The sequence below is a fragment of the Saccopteryx leptura genome, chromosome 2, assembly GCF_036850995.1.
Source record: "Saccopteryx leptura isolate mSacLep1 chromosome 2, mSacLep1_pri_phased_curated, whole genome shotgun sequence".
Classification (NCBI taxonomy): domain Eukaryota; kingdom Metazoa; phylum Chordata; class Mammalia; order Chiroptera; family Emballonuridae; genus Saccopteryx; species Saccopteryx leptura.
Window position 1 is genome coordinate 338449325 of NC_089504.1, and position 22019 is coordinate 338471343.

The 22019-nt window shown below is 38.6% G+C and overlaps 1 protein-coding gene and 1 long non-coding RNA gene across 5 annotated transcripts in view; one reads left to right on the forward strand and one right to left on the reverse strand.

The window, feature by feature from the left end:
* The window catches only part of ZNF207 (zinc finger protein 207), a 29430-nt gene extending 18858 nt beyond the window's left edge, over positions 1 to 10572 (forward strand). For 2 of the 4 annotated variants that reach the window (XM_066363808.1, XM_066363809.1), the window contains exons 10-11: positions 490 to 649; positions 793 to 1537. In XM_066363808.1, coding sequence (XP_066219905.1) covers positions 490 to 649; positions 793 to 953 — 321 coding nt within the window. In that variant the 3' untranslated portion in view covers positions 954 to 1537. Of the gene's footprint in view, positions 1 to 489; positions 650 to 792; positions 3896 to 8225 lie in introns of those variants that run through there. The other 2 variants (XM_066363806.1, XM_066363807.1) reach the window with 2 other exon arrangements.
* LOC136391907 (uncharacterized) lies at positions 2957 to 8233 on the reverse strand. The gene is made up of 2 exons (XR_010748898.1): positions 6617 to 8233; positions 2957 to 6577 (listed from the first exon to the last, which is right to left on the reverse strand). It is a non-coding gene; the product is annotated as an uncharacterized lncRNA (long non-coding RNA).
* Positions 10573 to 22019: the final 11447 nt, after the last annotated feature.

Here is a 22019-nt window from a genome sequence, read left to right on the forward strand (position 1 = left end):
GTCAGGGCACATACAGAAACAGTTTGATGCTTCACTCTCTTTCTCTCTCTCAAATCAAATAATTTTTTGTAAAAATGAGCTGACCATTTGATGTTGTATGGTTATAGATCCAATGTTTATACATTCTGTGGTCTTCATACATCATTAACTCTTTGGCAGGCTGGCAGTTGAAAACCACTGGTTTAGAGAGCCAAGGCAGCTCTGCATAGTCTTTCCTCTGGTGCGGCTTCTGTCCTAAGCCCTTCCTTGTTTCACTGTCCTTAGCTTTAATAAATGTACTCTCAAAATAAAATTTAAAAATAGACATGGTTTTCTTAAGGCATTGCAATTTTAAGTAGTTGAACTTACACTGTGTGGTAAAAGTAATTTGTTGGAAAGTAAGGATACATTATTTTAAAAATTATTCTGTAAATAAGGTTTTAGCTGCTTGCCTTTATACTTGAGTCTCTGCATTTGGGTGTTGAACATTGTGCTTATTTTTATTTCTAGGAAGAGAGAAGGGCACAGTTACCTAAATATCAGCGTAATCTTCCTCGTCCAGGACAGGCTCCCATTGGTAATCCACCAGTTGGACCAATAGGAAGTATGATGCCACCACAGCCAGGCATCCCACAGCAACAAGGAATGAGACCCCCAATGCCGCCTCATGGTATTCCTCTTGATTTGTTTATTGTCTTTAGTGGATCTTTTGAGTATCCACATAAAAATAGATTTATCTGCAAAATATATTGTATTTAAAGGTACAATGCATGGACTAACTCAGTCTATATTTTTGTGTTAAATGTTTTTTAGGTCAGTACGGTGGTCATCATCAAGGCATGCCAGGTTACCTTCCTGGTGCCATGCCGCCATATGGGCAGGGACCGCCAATGGTACCGCCTTACCAAGGTGGGCCTCCTCGACCTCCGATGGGAATGAGACCTCCTGTAATGTCGCAAGGTGGCCGTTACTGATCTCACTTCATCCAATCTAATAGGTTTGGAGATTAAACCTTTTCTCAACTTGTGCTGTTTATATAGCCAAGCTTCCGTCAATAAGGCTTCATTGTGACTTTAACAAACATTATCTTCCCACATACCAGGAACTATTGGACATTTATTTTACATGGGAAAAATTATTTGGAATAATAAAGCAGGAACTTTTCCTGAAGTTGCGATTTATACTGTATGGCTTCTTTTTCATGTTTCATCTAGGTTTTAGAAGTGAAGTATAGTAAATTTGGTTCGTTATATTGTGAAGGCGCTGGAATTACATGAACATACCATCTTAATAAAGGCAAGTTCTGTAAGCTTACATTGCTATTTGTAAAGTTATGCCTTCACAGCATTTCAGATGCTGTTGGACTTCATGTCCCCAACCTAGCTTGGTGAGGGCTGTAACTATTTCCAAGTACCTGTACATTAGAAGTCTGAATGTGTAACGATATTTAATGTATTTAGAGTTCCTGATGTTGCAGGGTTTACAAAATCTGACCCACCAAGGTCATGTAACTTTTCTGTACTGTTAAACTTCATTGTAATAAAATGAGAGAAAAATTTATGCCTTTTCATTCATAACCCAGCTGTGGACCACTGCCTGAAAGGTTTGTACAGATGCATGCCACATTAGATGTCCACATAATAAAATTAATAGTTACCAGTGCAGTTTTGATACGTCATTGGATTCTGTCTTTGAATTATAGATTGTTTCTTAGCTGCATGTTTTAAACTAGGCAGTATATATAGTTGTATATTAGTGCTTTAGTTAATAGAAAAACTCAGATACATGAGTCATTTTTATATAATGGGTTTGAAATCTTAGTCACCTTTTACTCCCATGGTGTCAGTACTCATTAGATGTCATAGATAATTAAAATGTAATTAATGTTCCTTCCTGCTGATTATATTTAGAACCTAGTGCCAGACCACTGGTTTCCTTTCTGTTTATGAGACTGCAGTACTACATGGACCTCAGAAGCATTTCAGGTGCAAACTTCTAGAACAGCGATTCTCAACCTGTGCTAGAAGATTAGGTGCAAGCAGAAATAGCTTTTTGAGCTGTTAATTGATTGGTATCTATTCTAACTGTAATGCTGAGAATCTAAATGTGTTTCTCATGGTTAAGAGATAGATTCGCATTTTTTATTACATTAGATACTTGGCAGATTGCACTGTATCTTTGATTAGATGGATACCTTCTGTTATTAAGCCTAAATGGCTTTACTGTGTTCCTATGGAGAACTTTTCTGTAAGTGTGACTGCTATTTTATTTTGTGTTGCAAGTCTCATAATAATCTCTGTTGACCTTTTTTGGCATCCATTTTTAAAAAAATCTTTTAAAGGGTAGATTTATGCTTATTTAAATATCAAATAACTTGTACAAAGTGTAATTATTAATATATGGACCAGAAGTAGAATGTTTCCTCAATTCAAAGATAAAACTTCTAAGACAATGGCAACATTTCTTTTTAACTTTTATGATACAAACGTTACACAGGTATAAGCATTAACCTCCTTGGAAACTCTTTTAATCATTATAAAAGGATCTATGTATTTAAAAGACAAGTAAAAGGCATTTGTTTAAACAAAACATTTACAAGTATTATATAGAGCTGAGTGATATTTTAAATCTGATATTTTGCTCCAGTGGTTTTATATGTGCTGTGGTGCCATTGAGGTTCAAAAAATTCCATAGTTGGAAAAGGCAGCATCCTTGCTTGTATCACAAAGAGATGCATTTCATTCTCCTTCTAGCAGCCAAGCCTTATACCCTCCCCCCATCCTCAAATGCCTGCCTACTAAAATAGTTTTGGACTTTGACAGCACATTTATACTGCCAAAGAAAAACCTGTTGAAAATCTTTGTGGTAAAAATGGCATAAAGTTTCAGAAATTATGCAAAGCTTTATCTGTATTTAATGCAAAAAACCCTGATATTTTATGTCACCATTAATTGCTTTTTGAGGTCTGAAGGGAGAAAAATACTATTTTTAAGTAATTGTAAACTGTTACTAAAAGACAATTCAAAGTGTTATGCATGGCACTTTAAGAACTTACACCACCTCTTGAGTTTTGTAGGTATATGGCTCAGGTGGTGCTCATTTGATATATTCAAAGTATAATATCTGCATCATCAGAGCATAATTAAGCTTCTAGAAAATGCCTTTTACCTAACTGCTTCTGGGGTCCATAGTGTGGTTAAATCGCAAGTGGAACAAATTACATTAAAATAATTAACTCTTACTTTGACACATGCCTCCCTAAATAAGAGTTAAATGAAGTAAACTTCATCTGCCCTCCCAGAAGACTTTGGAGACTTGGTATTTTTAGGCAGGCATTGTGATTGTATAATTTCAGGATGTTGCGAGATTAATGGCACTGCCAGCTCTGGCTCTGCCTTACGTTTACTCTTTATTACCTTTTGAAAAGAAATGACTTAAACATTTGTCTGGCACTAGTTTCTATTGTATAGATTTTACTACTGTATGACTGTACAACAAGACCAGCAGGTGAGGAACAACTTTTGAGTGGCTGTTGGAACTATTTTATTTGAGTACTTATTATATTAGTAATATCTCACACATTTACTAGTAGGAATGGGGAAGATACTTAGTGTGCTTCTATTCCACTGATCAAGTTACATTTTGAACTTAAACTCAGCCTAATTAAACAGGTATTTGGGAATAGATCTCAAAAACAATTACGGTCTCAGACTAGAATTATAGTGGACAATAGTTATTTTTGTTTTTTTTAAAGCTACATTTTTTTCTTTGCTTGCTTGATCATTGGGATTTTTTTTATTTGCATGTCTTAAATTAATTGGGTAATGTTTTTCTAAAATTAAAATTTTTTTCTTCCTATAGCCCTGCCATAGGACAGGCTGAGGCTGAGTCTCAGTGTTGCCCTGTTCAGTCTGAGGCAAGTGGGATTTATTTTATTCCTTATAGGGGCTTTCACAGCTTGATGGCTGTTGGATATTTATGTCCCCAAACTTGCAGCAAGTTTGGTGAAGGCCCCTAAATTTAATTAAACGTAGGATTTTTATACTCTTTTGGCAGAGAAGGCTCTATATTAATATTCACGTTTGACTGTGGTGTTAGTAAACATGAATAAGTATTTGATACATGTAATTTGCATTGTTACATAATATTTAACAGCCTCAGTAAAGCTTGTATTGCAGTTTAGTATTGACAAAATTTGTTCTTGATTTGAGGCATGAAATGTTTCAATCAAATTTTCCACTTTTCACTTTCAGGAAAATCTTAACTGGTTATTTCTCTTCAAACTATTAAATTTAACTACAAGGATAAGTTTAATTATTGGAAATGCTACTGGATACTGAGATATATGCATTCTTAATCCCAAAGTTATGCATTGAACATTAAGGTTGAAAGGTCATCTGGAAATGCTTGTAATTTTTAATATTTTTCAAACCTCACCACATTAGAGCAAATGTTAATGTAGAGCCCTGTAAAAAGTGGGAAGGTGCTATGTGTGTGGTATGTACGAGTATACACTACACATTTGAGATAATGAGTTTGGGTATTACAGACCTGTCAGTGTGGATAGAGTACTAATTTTCAGGTAGCCAAATGAAAATTATATTATGTTGTCAAGTTAGTATATTGAACTGTGATTTTGAATCGATTATTTTGAGGTTCATTTTCAGCCTTATTGAACAGTATTTAATACAATCTGCATAAACATGAGAAGTATCTGTATTTGTACCCAACTAAAGTTTGCTTTTATTTGGTAAGAAAAGATGTGTTTATATTTGTATATTTTAGGGGGTAAAGAGGAAACTGGAAGACAGGCAAAAACATAAACATGGATTTTATTCCTTCCTGTGTTTGAACCACCATTCAATCCAGATAGCATTTTCCACTAACAGTAACAACTTACAGTACAATGTTGAGCGAACCTGGGATTGTATTTCTATGTGGTTTTAATTCTTAGAAGCATAAAGAAAAAATATGCATTAAATGAACTCCAAATTTTTACCTGTTTAATTAACTTTCATATGCTTTTCTCTGTAACTGGATCATGGAGGAAAAGGATTTTAATGTTTGAAAAGAATTTTGTCACAAAAATAACCCATTGGAGTATTTTATAACCTAAATAATTACACCCTTTAAGACTCCTATTTGGAGTTTTCTTGTTGTACATCATCCCCCCAATATTCTGAAATATTTAAGAGTGAAGCTGCTTGTTCTAATTCTAAGAGTTATAATTGAAATAATTATAATTGAAATAAGTTCTTTACATACTTGTACTTAGGAGTAGAAGGAATTTTTTAACGGTATAATTTGTTGGAGATGATACAGATATATAATTTAAGATGTAATTTCTTTGACGACACTGTTCTGTGACTCAAACAAATTCGATTTTAAGAATTAACAATTTTCAAGTGTGTCTATTATATCTACTGGTAAAACCTGGTAAATGGAAGGAAATAGTGAAGTCACCTCTTTACTGAGATAAAATATATACTTGTATTGGTTAGGAGACTTTAAAAAATTAAACGTATACACCCAAAATTTTGTATACATCAGGCATGCTTTTTTTTTTTTTTTTTTTTTAATATCAAATGAGAGGCAGGGAGGTGGAGAGACAGACTCCCACATCCGGCCAGACCAGAATCCCACCTGGCAACCCCCATCTGGGGCTGATGCTCTGCCCATCTGGGGCCGCTTCTCCATTGCTCTACAACCAAGTTGTTTAGTGCGTGAGGTGAGGCCATGGAGCCATCTTCAGTGCCTGGGGCCAACGTGCTCATTCTAGCCAGGGCTGCGGGAAAGGAAGAGGGTTGAGGGGAGGGGTGGAGAAGCAGATGGTTGCTTCTCCTGTGTGCCCTGACTGGGATTCGAACCTGGGACTTCCACACGCCAGTCCGATGTTCTGCTGAGCCAACTGGCCTGGGCCTGGCATCTCTTTTTAAAAAGGTGGTATTTACCTACCTAAATATTCAATGACTTTTGTGTGTTCTAAAATGAAACCAGTTCTCTTGCTGTAATTTACAGAAAAGTTCTAAAATGAGGAAGGGGTTCAGTTCTAAGACTACTGACTAAGGGCAGATTTTTGTTAAGTAAACAGTCCCCTAATTATATTTCTGCTTGCTCTCTTATTACTTGAATATTTAGTGAAGGTTACTGCCCCCACCCCCCTTTAACCATTAGTATTTTGTCATCTGGATCATTTTAATAAACAACTTTTGTTTTTCTAGCATAGAAACTAAGTTTTCTGTGTGATACTTCCTGGCAAAATAAGCAGTTGCTTTAATGATGTATAATAAGTGTCATGAACATGGTCATATTCACAATTCTGTAATGTTGAATTTCCAGAACTATCTTGGCTCTTACGTATTTCCCTATTTTGAATCTAATTCATAGTAATGCGTAGCAGATGAGGAAAGCAGGACTTTGAGCCCCCTATATTTTAAGTATCTTCAAAACTTTTCCATGTTGTGTTCTTCCTTGACATTTTTATTGGGACATAATAGGTTTGAAAGTAGTATTTTTAAAACTAGATTCCTGCCTGACATGTGGTGGTGTGGTGGATAAAGCGTCCACCTGAAAAGCTGAGGTTGCCAGTTCGAAACTACTGTCTTTCCTGGTCAAGGCACATACGAGAAGCAGCTACTGCGAGTTGATGCTTTCTGCTTGTCTTTCCCCTTCCTCTCTCTAAAATCAAAATCTTTTAAAAACCCTGAAAAACCAAAGCTATATTCTTTTAGTAAGGCTCAGAAGAGAATTGTTCTTGTTTTTTCCTCCTCCTGGGTTCTATATATTTTTGCATAATTTGGCCATAAAAGGAAGAGCTTTTCATTTTCCCAACTCTGGAAAAATAATAGCTTGAAACTATATTGGTTTCAAATTTTTGAACCATTTTGTCTTTAAATCTTTTCAATTAATGTATCTGCAGGGGGAAATATCTTGATTTTACTAAGCAAGATGTAGAAGTGTCATATTAAGGCAAATATTGGAGATGCAAAGGAGATCTTCAGTGAAGCTAATTTGAACTATTTCTGTTTGAAATAAATTTAATATAAATCAAGACTAGTTCATGTTAGATTCTTTAGGAGGCATATAATCTGCTATATTGTGAGACTATGTTTTATTTTGATGAAATTAACTACAGAGAAGATACATGTGAGTAAACTTTTGGACCCCACCTATTTAAGTTCTTTAATGATGTGTAAAGTGGTAATATGGCATAACTTTGACAATATGCTATGCATTTGGTCAGAGATTTGTTTAATGCTATGTGTATTTAAAAAAAAGTCCTTCTGGAATTCTCGAAGCCCTTTGGCATTCTTACTGTGTCTGGGATTTTTAAAGAATCTGTATCCTTCACCATTGGTTAATTTTGGGTAACCGGCAATGAAATTCATTGATGCCCATCTTTAATAAAAATGAAAAATGTTATGTTCTCCCCAGCATATATTATATACAGACCAATAGTGATTTTTTTGGGAGAGGCCATTGTATAGTTTTGCTGGACTTAAAAGAACTTTAAATGTAATGAAAGATAACAGCATTCTTGCTATTGGTTTGCATTTGTTGTTAAGGTTAAGATTTCACCAAATCATTTGTTATAATGTAGCTCATTCTCAATATTTTACTTAAAAGATTTGCAACATCATTTCCCAGTCTCTACTAATAAAACAAGACTGCTTAGCTACCCAAGCGAACCAATGGAAGAGTTAATAAAGTTTGAGTTAAAAAAAATGGGACATGTAATTATTGAGCAGATCCTCACTTTTAGCTATTTGTTTCTGTATTTCCAGGAGAAGCAATAAAATTTAATTTCCAGCCCATGTTTTTATAATTTAAAGTCTCTGAGAAAGAAATCAATTTTTTTTTCTGAATTAAATTATAAACTATTGAAAATTATTTGCTGCTGGGGTGTGTCTACATATACTTAAATTTAGAAATTACCACATTGAAGAAATATTTTTTTCTAGATATGTTCCCCCGTTTTTTAGAGTAAGAAAATTTTCCACATAACACATTGGGGTACATAGTTTTATTACATTTCAGCTGTGCCCAAGAGATATACAGTGTTATTAACTCATTCTCTTAAGGTCACTCTAAATTTAATAGCTAATTTAAGCTGATTTTTTGTAAGAAATAGGGAGAGTTAAAAAAATGTATTAATGTCAGGCTCTGAGGAAATTTAATGCACATTGACTTTTTAAAGTATGGATTGAACTCCTCAGTTTAATACAATTTGTGTTTTTGTTAACTAGCAGCAGAATTTCAGCATTTGCTACTTACTGGTAGAGAAGAAAAATCCCACAGCCCTGCCAGTACAGGTTAGTTTAATCTGTAAGTACCTGATGTTCCTATTTTTTTCAAACATATCCATATAACCCACACAAGGAAGAAAGCTGCAGTTGCTTAAATGTGAGTAGTTATAATAGATCCATTGGACACTTTCAGACACCAGTACTTGGGCGGATTACCTCTTAAGTTTGCTAACCTCAGTTATAATAAAGGTGTAGTACTGCTTCTTTATTATTTGGTTTTGGTTGAACCTAAGTAGATATATTGTACATAAACGAAAATACAGTAAAATGTCTATTACTGGCTATATGTTCATTTTTGTATGTCATGAGTACAGACAGGGCTTTGAGTCCAGAGTTTTTTACTTAAACTACTTCTATGGTGTTATTCATTTGTCTTTTAACTTTTTACAGTATGAATCAACCTAAAAATCCAGTTTCCTCACCTCTAGCAATGATAAGTGGTTTTCTGTTGGTCATAAGTTGTTTTTAGTAATTTGCTGTAAGTAAGTACTAACTTTGTTCATCTTTTGTAAGCTATAACCTATCTTGTGGTGTACCACCACCATGGGTTTCTTTTAGTTTGAACCAAGAATAACCTTACTTTTTAATATTCAAATGAAAGCTGACTACCCATCAATAAACTTAGATAGATTCTTCTGTATATCTTTTGAGGGGCAGCAGGGATGTAATGGATTGTAAAAAATGTTAAAGTTTTTATTTTTATTTTCATTTATTTTACCAGAGTTCGTTGTTGTCTTGAACCATCAACGAGAGGTTTCTTTTAGCCGTTAGATATTGTGCTCTTTCTTATGTTGATAAAAAATTTTAAATATCGAGAAGAATAAAGCATATATTTAGTTTATAAAAGACTGAACCATCCGTCTAGGTGTAATGCTGTCTAATTTGAACAAGACAGTTCATAAAAGTAACTGATTTGTACCTCTGTTAAACTGACTGGGATGGTGATGAGCCCCAAAAAACATTGTTGAAAAATGTAGTTTATAAGCGATCCACTTGGTATTTAATATAAAATTGCCTAAAGGCTTAAGTTTCATTACCTTTCACAGTTTAATCTACCAAAAATGGCATAGATACAATTGGAAATGGTTTTCCTTAAAACCATCTCTTTAAAGCTGCCTTTCTGGTGAGTACTATGTTACACATTGGTATATCACAGGTTTGTGGGGGTTTTTTTTTTTCACTTAATGGAAAAGGGGACACTGTCATCAAAAGAGTGAGCAATCTGAATTTCTAACACTCCAGATATTACCTGATTTGGGAACAGTAGGAATAAGATGGTAATTATTTTACCTCCTGACATTTCTTCTGACCTCCACGTAAAAGACTGTAATTGCAAAAACTTTTAACATAAATTATTTCCTTTTGGTGAGATGGAAAAAAAGGTTTTTACTCAAAACTGTCTAGCATTTATAATTTTAAGGTTAATATCTTTAGTTGACAACCAAAATATTTTTCTCTTATATCTTTGGCTCCTACATTACATTGCTTTAAAACTTAAATACTAGAATTCTTGTCTGTTGTTGAAGTTGTTGCAATGATCTGTGAGCAGTTAAGCTTGAGGATAAATAGGATTGAAGGAGGGCTGACCTAAAATATGGTGGTGATACAGGCTGATTGATTCTCTTGGAGTGAGGCTAATTGATTCTTTCTGACTGAGGCTTGAAAAATTCCAGTGCATCCTTAAATAAATAACCTTGCATGAAAAACATGGGTGAGAAATACTGGTTTCAGTGAAAATTAGCCTCTTGAGTATATTTTTAGTTAATTTAAATCCTGTTTAATAACTTCCTCTCTAGTGTTTTTGCTACATCCTAGCTAATGTAATATACACTAAGGATGTTTTCACATTGTATCTATCTCCTGATCTTTGTAAACCAATAATGAACAGTCAATTCTAATACTTTCTAGTATGAACAATGATAGCTTTCTAAAATAAATCTGAAAATTGAAATATAAGTATGTGGTAATGGTGATGTATTTTTCTAGATAAGTACTAAACAAAGTATGGACCCTCAATTTATGTCTTTAAGATTTAAAATGAAGTAAATTCCTAAGGAACTCTGTCCTTTCCTTTCCTAGCAAGGATAAACAGACATTGAAAATTTGGTAAGTATTTAACTTTAAATGCATGATAGTGATGAGAGTAAGTAGCCAAATTTCTGTAGTTTAAGATAATATTTAGATGTGAACAAAAATTCTTGAGTCTCCTTTGCAACCTAATGTCTGCCTGTTTAGCTAGCAGTTTTATAAACTTGTGTGCACATTGATTAAATTGAAATGTATCTTACTCCTTTGTCTGGCTTGTTTTTCTTTTGTATAGTACTTGAAATACTAATTTTATATTTCAAGCTTCTTTCAGGGTAAAAATAAGTGGCTGGTAAAGAAAATACCTTCAAGAAGAATTATTTAAATGTTTCAATTAAAAAACCCAGTGATGACTTTCAGTTTACTTAAGCCTTCTGTTTTCTAGCTCCTGTTAAAACTGACAATAGGCAGCTGCTCGCAAAAACGGGAGAGAGGGTCTTCGTGCTTTTTGTGGGGAATATTTGTAGGGATCATTGAACTAGAGTAAAATGTTGTTAATCCAGTGCTTGGTTTTCATGGAAACGGTGCTTTTTAAATTAAGAAAAGGTGATAAGACTTGGGGTCCTTTCCTCCTCCCTGGAACGTTTTTAATAATAAGAAGATAGTACATATATTGAAGTTAAAGTGAGAACATTTAATTGCTTCATCAAGGAAAGTGACATAAGGGTACAGTACCCAAAAGGGTTATAGGGAACCCACTCCTCAGTTTAGTCTCCAGGCTTCACTCCAGCATTGTACTGGCAAGTCATACAAGGGATATGATGGTAAGGAGGACCTGAACAAAACGAGGGAGGATAAATGGCTACACCATGTTTATGATTAAGTGGTCTGTCTAAACAAACAAAAAATGAATTAGTGGCATTTTTTTTTTTTTTTTTTTTTTTTTGGGTATTTTTCTGAACTTGGAAATGGGAGGCAGTCAGACAGACTCCCGCATGCACCCAACTGGGATCCACCCGCGCGCCCACCAGGGGGCAGTGCTCTGCCTATCTGGGGTGTAGCTATGCTGCAATCAGAGCCATTCTAGTGCCTGAGGCAGAGGCCACAGAGCCATCCTTAGCGCCCTGGCAAACTTTGCTCCAGTGGAGCCTTGGCTGCGGGAGGGGAAGAGAGAGACAGAGAGGAAGGAGAGGGGGAGGGGTGGAGAAGCAGATGGGCGCTTCTCCTGTGTGCTCTGGCTGGGAATCGAACCTGGGACCCCCACACGCCAGGCTGACGCTCTACCACTGAGCTAACCGGCCAGGGCCTGTGGCATGATTTTTAATGTAAGTGAACTTGTAACAAAGTTGTAATTAAGTAGCTTAAAATTAACATTGACTAGCAATAACTTCATTTTGTGGGAGTTTTTTTAAATAAGATTTTCTTCACAAGTAATATAGTGCATTTTGTCACTTTGATGTATCACTTGGAAGCTAATGCAAAAAAATGAATGATCACTCACATTGACAGTGTTTTTGTATGTTGAATTTTCATCTACTGGTAGGGTTTAGAGGGGAGAGCTGTTCCTTAGTGTGTGGCACTGTGTAAAAAACTGGAACTCAAGGCACTGAAGTTTTTTTGTTTCTCTTTTGAAGTGGTCCAGGCATGTTAGTAGTACTTTGAGAAAGCCAGAACTACCATTTGAAAATAAGCTGTTTTATTTTCATGGCCTCAACAATTTCAGTTTGTGTGTTTAAAAGTTAAAGGATTGCCTGACCAGTGGATAGAGTGTGGACCTGGGATGCTGAGGTCCCAGGTTTGAAATCCCAAGGTCACCAACTTGAACACACAGGATCATTGACATGGTTTCATAGTTGCTGGCTGAGCTTGAGCAACCTTATCCTCCTCACCAAGGTACGCATGAGAAGCAGTTAGTGAACAACTAAAGTAATGCAACCATGAGTTGATGATTCTCGTCTCCCTGTCTCTTTAAAAGAAAAAAAGGAAATTGAAGGGTTTTTACTTGTGCATTTTTAAAAGCAAGCATCTTTTTGTTCCAAGATTATGGTTGGACATTAAGAACATTTGAATGCCTGTTTACAAAGATGAATAAAAATTTTCATTTATTATTTATACTTGTCTGAGCCCATTTTATTAAGTTGGATTCTGAACAATTTATATTGAGAGTAAATTCTAATGTTAACATAAACTGAGCAGTTTTTGGTGTGCCTTGGAAAATATAAGGCAGAGTGTTGTTTTTATTAAATAGGGAATGCCTATTGGGAGCAGGTATGGGTAAATGAAGGTGTTTAGATTGCAGATATATTGGGTATGTGTTGAGATTGAAGGTAGATGTAGCCAGAAGTAGTATGGTGGTTTTGACTAAGCATAATCAGAGCCTGCAATCTAAATTCTTTTTCAGTGAGAGGAGAGAGGGAGGCAGAGACAGACTCCCACGTGTGCCCCGACTGGGATCCACCCAGCAAGTGATCTTCTACCCATCCGGGGCCCTTGCTCAGTTGCAACTGGAGTCAATTTTTTTAGCACCAGCGTTTGAGGCCTTGGAGCCATCAGTGCCTGGAGCCAACTTAGCTCTAATTGAGTCTTGGCTGCAGGAGGGGTGGAGAAACAGATGGACATCCACAGGTGGGTCGATGCTCTACCACTGAGCAAACAGCCAGGGTCTAATCTAGATTCTTAATCATTTACTAGTTTTAGGACCTTAATCAAGTAACATCTAAAATGATGGTTATAAATTTTCTAGGCTTGTGAGAAAAAGTATATGTAAAAAGTTAACTTTGTCAAACAGTAGAAATAGGAGTGGGGTGGGGATGTAGGCAGTTACTGAAAACCTAGAGATTTATCCTATGTACAGATAGACAGGAAGTGGTCCCTGGAAAGGGATTTTAGAACTAAGGATTTAAGAAGTCAGTCCTTGGAGAAAGTGTTGGTTGGGTAACAGTATTCCAGTCGGAATAATGGCTGCAGAAATAGCATCTTAGAGGAACAGAAAGATGAAGTGCATGAGAGGTGGATTGGAAGGGTGTGTGTGAGAGGAAAGTGGAATGCTCAGATTGACCAAAGCACACAGGACAGTGGTTTGAATTTTATTCAATGGAAGTCATTGAAGGACTTTGTGAGCTGGTGAGTAATACACAGTTTATGATTTTTTAAAGGTTCATTCTAAGTTGTGTGAGGGTAGTTGGTTGGTGGGTGGACTTGTTACAAGGCTAGAAGAACCTGGCTCAAAACAATTGGTGTTATGAATTACTGTGACTGGAAATGAGATGATGCTAGTACTCAATACAAGAAACCCAAAAGGTGAAAAGATGGAAACCTATTTTACACATGGGTTGTTAGTCCATACCTTTAAGGCTTTAGGAAATGTTTTTTAATAGTAAGATGAGAGGTTTTTGTGTTTAATTTTTTTTTTTAATTCATTTTGGGGGGGGGGGGAGCAGGAAGCATCAACTCCCATATGTGCCTTAACCAGGCAAGTGCAGGTTTTGAACCGGCAACCTCAGCATTCCAGGTCGACGCTTTATCCTCTGCGCCACCACAGGTCAGGCTGTGTTTTTTTTTTTAAATACACATCTTCCTCATAAGTCTAAGAAAGAAATGCTAACAAGAAAATGCCCTGTGGCTTGGCTGGTTGACTCAGTGGTAGAGCATTGACCTGGCAGTTGGTGTCCTGGATTCTGTTTCTGGTCAGGACACATGAGAAATACCATTCTGCTTCTCTATCCCTCTCCCTGTTGCATCTCTTTGTCTCTCCCTCTCCTACAGCCATGGCTCAATTGGAGCAAGTTAAGTCCTGGGGGCTGAGTATGGCTCCATGGCCTTCATTTCAGGTGCTAAGAAGAATTTGGTTGCTGAGCAATGAAGTAACACCTCAAATGGGCAGAGCATCATCTCGTACTGTCCCAGTGGGGAAGATTCTTGTCAGGGCACATTTGGGGGTCTCTCTGCCTCCTCTCCTCTCACTGAATAAAAGAAAAGAAAATGCTACTAACAGAAGTCAAGTTTAGAGAAAAGTAACCTTTATTGTTGGTGAGAAAGGTGGCAAATGAACAGTTTGATGAATTGTAAGGTTTGGGACAAAGTGAAATTGTTGGAGGTAAGACTGGAAAACAACAGTATAGAGGTATATGAATAAAAGTTATTAGAAAGTGAGATAAGATGAGATCATTTGAGCTAACATGTAAAAGTCCTTGAACACTACATAGGGATAAAAATTTTCTCTTAGGAGTGCCTTTGATTTTTAGCAAAAAAAAACTGACTAGAGATAAGGTTTTGAATTCTATCTCTCTGGAACCATCCAAAATGTATTCGCTTTACCAGAGGCTGTCATTGGTTCGTTTTGGTTATAATTTTTTTAGATTTTATTTATTTTGTAGAGAGAAAGGGTGGGAGGACCAGGAAGCATCAACTCCCATACATGCCTTGACCAGGCAAGCCCAGGGATTTGAACCGGCAACTCAGCATTCCAGGTCAACACTTTATCCACTGCGCCACCACAGGTCAGGTTGTTTTGTTTTTAAATGAGAGACACATGCACCTCAACCGGGATCCACCAAGCCACCCCCCACCCTGTCTCTGTCCAATGCTTGAATCAGTTGAACTATTTTCAGCATCTGAGGCTGATTCTTGGACTAACCAAGCCATCCTCAGCATCCAGGATGATACTTGGACCAATTGAGCCATTGGCTGCAGGAGAGGAAGAGGGAGATAAGGGGGAGATAAGCAGATGGTCACTTCTCGTGTGCTCTGACTAGATCCAACCTGGGATGTTCATATGCTGGATCAGTGCTCTATCACTGAGCCAACTGGCCAGGGGTATTGTTTTCATCACTACTGGCCTGGTGATGTGGAGTAACAGGATTCAGGACCTAAACCTAATTGGTCCTGATTGTTAGTGACTTGGTCAGGTTATAATATTTCCTGGGCTCGACCTGTGGTGGTTTAAGTGGATAAAGCATCGACCTGGAATGCTGAGGTCGCCATTTCGATGTGCTGGGCTTGCCCGGTCAAGGCACTAGTAGTTGCTTCCCACTTCTCCCCCCTTCTCTCTCCCTAAAAATCAAAATATTTTTAAAAATCAATAAAATTAATTTGCTTTTCACCATGGCTACCTGAAAATGTTTTTGGAAACCCTCTATATCTTAGACCTATATTTTCCTTGGTCACCTTCGTATAAATAACTTGATTTTTCTTCCATTTTCTCCTAACTGTAACACTACTCCCTTCAATTGGTAATGCTCACGTGAGTGCAGTTTCATATAACAATCCCCCTTTAGTAGTATTTGTCAAAGAACCTTACTGATAACTAGTTCTTCACGAAGTTGCAGTTTTGTTTTGTTTTTTCCAGTAAGAGGAAGGGAGGCAGAGCCAAACTCCTGCATGCTCCCCTACTGGGATCCACCCGGCAAGCCCACTAGGGGACGATGCTCTGCCCATAAGGATAGTTGCTCCACAGCTCCAACCGAGCTCTTCTTAGCACCTGAAGAGGAGGCCATGGAGCCATTCTCAGCACCTGGGGCCAACTCGCTCCAATTGAGACATGGCTGCAGGAGGGGGAAAGAGAGAAAGGGGAGGGGTGGAGAAGCAGTTGGGCGCTTCTGTGTTCCCTGACCAGGAATTGAACCCAGGACATCCACACGCCAGGCCAACGCTCTGCCATTGAGCCAACTGGCCTGGTATGAAGTGAATGTGCTATTCATTCTTTCAGATTTTTTGTACCTGGACTTTGAAAAGTCTGGTGAGCCTCTTATTACCCAAAACAAGCCCTTAATTATAAATATATTTACAATAGTACCTTGAGATACGGACAGACCAACATGCAATTTTTTTTAAGATACAAGCTGCGACTCGGGTTATATTTTTTTCGAGATTTGAGCGAATTTCCGAGATAAGTCGATTCGGGGAGCTGCCGCTAGTTGGCGCGTTGGTGCAAGGATCCAGTGTCAGCAGTTTGATATATGAGTTGAGTGACGAGCTTGGTTACAGAATAAGTTAAATTCGTATCTCAAGGTGCCACTGTATTCTCTTTGGTCTCGGCATCTTTCACCCCTCTGCTTTAATCTGCTGACTCCTGGAAGTTCTTTGAAGTCTTCAGTGCATTACTTATGTAACAGGTGCTAAATAAATGTTTTAAATGAGTGTTTTTTCTCTTTGAAGAACATTGCCTATAGTCCCATACTACTGAAGTCAATCATATAACCTTGCAAATTGGTGTCTCTAACAATTGATAATCATACATTGTAGAACATATATTACCATACATTTCAACCTTTGCTGGGTTCATGATGGTACAAAGGAATACTTTATAACAGTAGTCACCTTTTCCACTCATTTGTACCACATCTCTCCAAATCTTTGTTCACTTGCATCACTTTGCCACCACACGTGCACTTATCTAATGACTTCGCTTTCTTTTTTCTTTTTAATGAGCGAGAGAAAGGAAGGGAGAGACAAGAAGTATCCACTCATTGCAACACTTTAGTTGTTCATTGATTGCTTTCTTATACATGCCTTGATTGGGGGGGGGGGGCTTCAGCTGAGCCAGTGACCCCTTGTTCAAGCCAACGGTCTTGGTCTTCAAGCTAGCAACCTTTGGGCTTAAGCCAGTGACCTTGGGATTTCGAACCTGGGACTTCAGCATCCCAGGCTAATGCTTTCTCCACTGCACCACCATCTGGTCAGGCCTGATGACTTTGCTTTCTAATTCATGAACACAGTAAAAGCCCAAAGTATTTAACTTTTACATAATACAGCTATAAACCTGTATTTACACTCTTAGTGCTTTGGACTAGGTATCCATTCTTTATGACTAATAACCCCTTTTACTCTGTCCTGAAATCTCACCAACTCCTGCCGGCCCAGCACTCAACTACTGAGCCAACTGGCCAGGGCCATCATTTCTTGTAACTGTGGTTATGTGTTAAAGCAATTGGGCCACTTCTAGGCTATATCCTTAAAAATACAAGATGAACCCTTCCCTTCTTGTTGGTCGGTTTCTGAATATGATAATGTAACGAGTAGATATCATGAAACCAGAAAATAAAGTACCTTTTAAAGTTGACAGATCAAGAAATTGAAAGGAATCTATGTCACAAACACTTTGGCCTTATGCTGGTACTGCCAGGAAAGAAAACTTCCACCTTATTAACCACAGTTGGGTTTTTGTTGTAACTGCAAGAACATGTATCCAAACAATCCCATTGGCAGTATATAAGAGTGTATGGCCCTGGCCGGTTGGCTCAGTGGTAGAGCGTTGGCCTGGCGTGCAGGAGTCCCGGGTTCGATTCCTGGCCAGGGCACACAGGAGAAGCGTCCATCTGCTCCACCCCTCCCCCTCTCCTTCCTCTCTGTCTCTTCCCCTCCCGCAGCCAAGGCTCCATTGGAGCAAAGATGGCCTGGGCGCTGAGGATGACTCTGGCCTCTGCCTCAGGCGCTAGGATGTCTCTGGATGCAACAGAGCAACACCATAGAGGGGCAGAGCATCGCCCCCTGGTGGGCATCCTGGGTGGATACCTGTCGGGCGCATGCCGGAGTCTTTCTGACTGCCTCCCCGTTTCCAGCTTCGGAAAATCACACACACAAAAAAGACTGTATGTTGTTCCAATATCTTTGCCAACATGTTCTCATCATCAGACTTTAATTTCTGTCCAATTGATAGGCTTTTGTGATGGCTTTCCATTGTTTTAACCTGCATCTTCATGCAAGTGAAGTTGAGTCATCTTTTCATATTGGCCATTTTATTCTCCTTTGTGAACTGTCAGATGATACCTTTTTCCCGTTTTTCCATTGGGTAGTATTCTTTGATTGATTGATTTTAGAGAGAGAAAGGGAAGAATAGGGAGGGGGAGTGGAATGGGGACTCAGAGGCGGGAGAGAGAGAGACACACGCACACATCGATTTGTTGTTCTACTTATTTATGCATTTCTTGGTTGATTATTGTAAATACCCTGACGGGATCAAAACTGCAAACTTGGTCTTATTGGTAAGATACTTTCCCATACTGTTATTAACCTTTCCCACACTCACAAACATTTTTTATGCTCTTAAACACTTTCTTTTTTAAAAAAAATTAATTTATTTATTCATTTTAGAGAGGAGAGAGACAGAGAGAGAAGGGGGGGAGGAGCAGGAAGCATCAACTCCCATATGTGCCTTGACCAGGCAAGCCCAGGGTTTCGAACCGGCGACCTCAGCATTTTCAGGTCAACGCTTTATCCACTGCGCCACCACAGGTCAGGCTCTTAAACACTTCCTACACTCTTTTTTTGGGTGTGTGAGACAGATGGAGGGAGGGACAGACAGAAGGGGAGAGAGATGAGAAGCATCAATACTTTGTTGTGGCACCTTAGTTGTTCATTGATTGCTTTCTCATATATACCTTGACCGGGGGGCTACAACAGACCAAGTGACCCCTTGCTCAAATCAGATGAGCTGTGCTTAAGCTGGCGACCTTGGGGTTTTGAATCTTGGTCCTCCGTGTCCCAGTTCGATGCTCTATCCACTGCACCACCACTTGGTCAAATACTTTTTACACTCTTAATCCTACGTAATTTTAACAACATATAAAATTCTATATGGGTACTCACCAGTGAAAATACTGCAACTTGAATGATGAAGTTTAAAATTTTTTTTTGTATTTTACTGAAGTGAGAAGCAAGGAGGCAGAGAGACAGACTCCTGCATGCTCCTGACTGGGATCCACCTGGCACGCCCACTAGGGGGCCAGGCTCTTCCCATCTGGGGCGTTGTTGCTCCATTGCAACTAGAGCTGTTTTAGCACCTCAGGCAGAGGCCATGGAGCCATCCTCAGCACCCTGGCCAACTTTGCTCCAGTGGAGCCTTGACTGCGAGAGGGGAAGAGAGATAAAAAAGAGAGGGGTAGGGGTGAAGAAGTAGATGGGTGCTTCTCCTGTGTGCCCTGGCTGGGAATTGAACCCAGGAGTTCCACGCGCCAGGCCAATGCTCTACCACTGAGCCAACTGGCCAGGGTCTAATAAATAGTTTTTATATTGTTTTCAGTTTTTTAGGTTAAAAATGTTTATTTTACCAAAAAAATAATTAAAATAATATATAAAAATGCCTATATACTGCAAAATTCCACGATAACAAAAAAATCTGTGATACAAAATTAGACATAAAATTTAAAAATTTGCAATACAGTGAGACTGCAAAAAGTGAACCACAATATGGCAAGGGATGACTGTATTGAAAATTTTTATCAAATCTGTATTTCAGCCTGACCAGGCGGTGGCGCAGTGGGTAAAGCGTCGGACTGGGATGCAGAAGACCCAGGTTCGAGACCCCGAGGTCGCCAGTTTGAGCGTGGGTTCATCTGGTTTGAGCAAAAAGCTCACCAGCTTAAGCCCAAGGTCGTTCGCTCAAGCAAGGCGTTACTCGGTCTGCTGAAGGCCCGTGGTCAAGGCACATATGAGAAAGCAATCAATGAACAACTAAGGTGTTGCAACGCGCAATGAAAAACTAATGATTGATGCTTCTTATCTCTTTGTTCCTGTCTGTCTGTCCCTGTCTATCCCTCTCTCTGACTCTCTCTCTCTGTAAAAGGGGGAAAAAAAATCTGTATTTCAGGGATATAGACAGAATTCTGATTTTCATTCAAACATATTTAAGAGTCCCTTTGCACAGTTCAAAAGTAAATTTGAGGTGTTTCATTATCACCTAAAGAAACTTCAAGCCTGACCTGTAGTGGTGCAGTGAATAAAGTATTGACCTGGAATGCTGAGGTCCCTGGTTCAAAACCCTGGGCTCGTCCAGTCAAGACACAAATGGGAAACAACTACTATGGCTTGATGCTTCCTGCTTCCCCCCAACTCCTCTCTATATAAATCAATTTTTTAAAAAAAGGAGCCTGACCAGGTGGTGGTGCAGTGGATAGTGCATTGGACTGGGATGCCGAGGACCCAGGTTCAAGACCCTGAGGTCGCCGGCTTGAGCGTGGGCTCATCTGGTTTGAGCAAAAGCTCACCAGCTTGAACCCAAGGTGGCTGGCTCGAGCAAGGGGTTACTCAGTCTGTTGAAGGCCCTTGGTCAAGGCACATTTGAGAAAGCAATCAATGAACAACTAAGGTGTCACAATGCGTAACGAAAAACTAATGATTGATGCTTCTCATTTCTCCGTTCCTGTCTGTCTGTCCCTGTCTATCCCTCTCTCTGACTCTCTCTCTGTCTCTGTAAAAAAAAAAAAAAAGGAAACTTCAAAACAGTGGGTAGGAAGTAGTTTAAAGGGATAAAAATAGTCCTGGCCAGTTGGCTCAGTGGTAGAGCATTGGCCTGGCGTGCAGGAGTCCCAGGTTCGATTCCTGGCCAGGGCACACAGGAGAAGCGCCCATTTGCTTCTCCAACCCTCCCACTCTCCTTCCTCTCTCTATCTCTTCCCCTCCCACAGCCAAGGCTCCATTGGAGCAGAGTTGGCCCTGGTGCTGAGGATGGCTCCATGGCCTCTGCCTCAGGTGCTAGAATGGCTCTGGTTGCAACAGAGCAATGCCCCAGATGGGCAGAGCATCGCCCCCTGGTGGGCATGTCGGGTGGATCCTGGTTGGGCGCATGTGGGAGTCTGTCTGACTGCCTCCCCATTTCCAAGTTCAGAAAAATTCAATCAATCAATCAATAAATAAATAAAATATTAGAATACTTGTTATCTACAAAATGAAATATTTATTAGGATATTTACTTGGATATTTATTCATATTGCCTTTATTTTGCTCTTGTGTCTCTGATCTTTACTTTTGCCTTCTTTGGATCGTTCCTCTAACTCAACCTTGGTATTTCTCTCCTGCGTGAGGCTCTGATGAGAAGCACTGTTCTCTAGGGGTGGGAAACCCTTAGGCCTGGGGAACCCTAGACACCTGAATTGGTTCTTTCCACCTCCCACCAGGAGAGGGAGACACATGGAGCTTGTATTTTAGGTTAACCCTACCAGGCTTAAATTTTTTAAACTTGAGATTAGAACTACTGATCTGGTTTGAAGACTGGAGTTCGTATTATCCTACTTACAACCACTGTCTTTGTAGACTTATAAGATATTAGAACTAGAAGGCACTGGAGAGGTCTAGTTGAATCTCAGTTTATAGGGATTCAGAGGGATGAACAGCTTGAAGCAGATGTAGAAGGCAAATTAGAACCTGTTACTCAAGTTAGCAGCAAATGCTTAGTTCTTTATTTTAAGAAAATTTATTTTGAAATCCATACTTATTAGCATTCACTCCTGATTATCGCATCTCACCCCAGACTTAGGCAACCACTAATCTACTTTTTAAATCTGGATTTGCCTAGTCTAGACATTTTTAAAAAATGGAATCACAATGTGTGGTCTTCTGTGACTGGCTTCTTCTACTTCATGTTTTTTGTTTTAATCATTTTTTATTTTTCAATTATAGTTGACATACAGATTTTATTAATTTCAGCTGTACACCACAGGGGTTAGATATTACATAACCTACTAAGTGATCATTCTGATACATCTCATACCCATCTGACACCATACATAGTTATTAGAATATTATTGACTATATTTCCTATGCTGTACTTCACATCCCCATGACTATTCTGTAACAACCAATTTTTCCACTTTTTAAAACTATGTATTCTTTTTAAATTTTTTTATTAATTTGAGAGAGAGAGAGAAACAATCTGTTCCAGTGTGTGCCCTAATTGGGGATTGAACCTACAACCTTAATGTTTCTCTCTCTCTC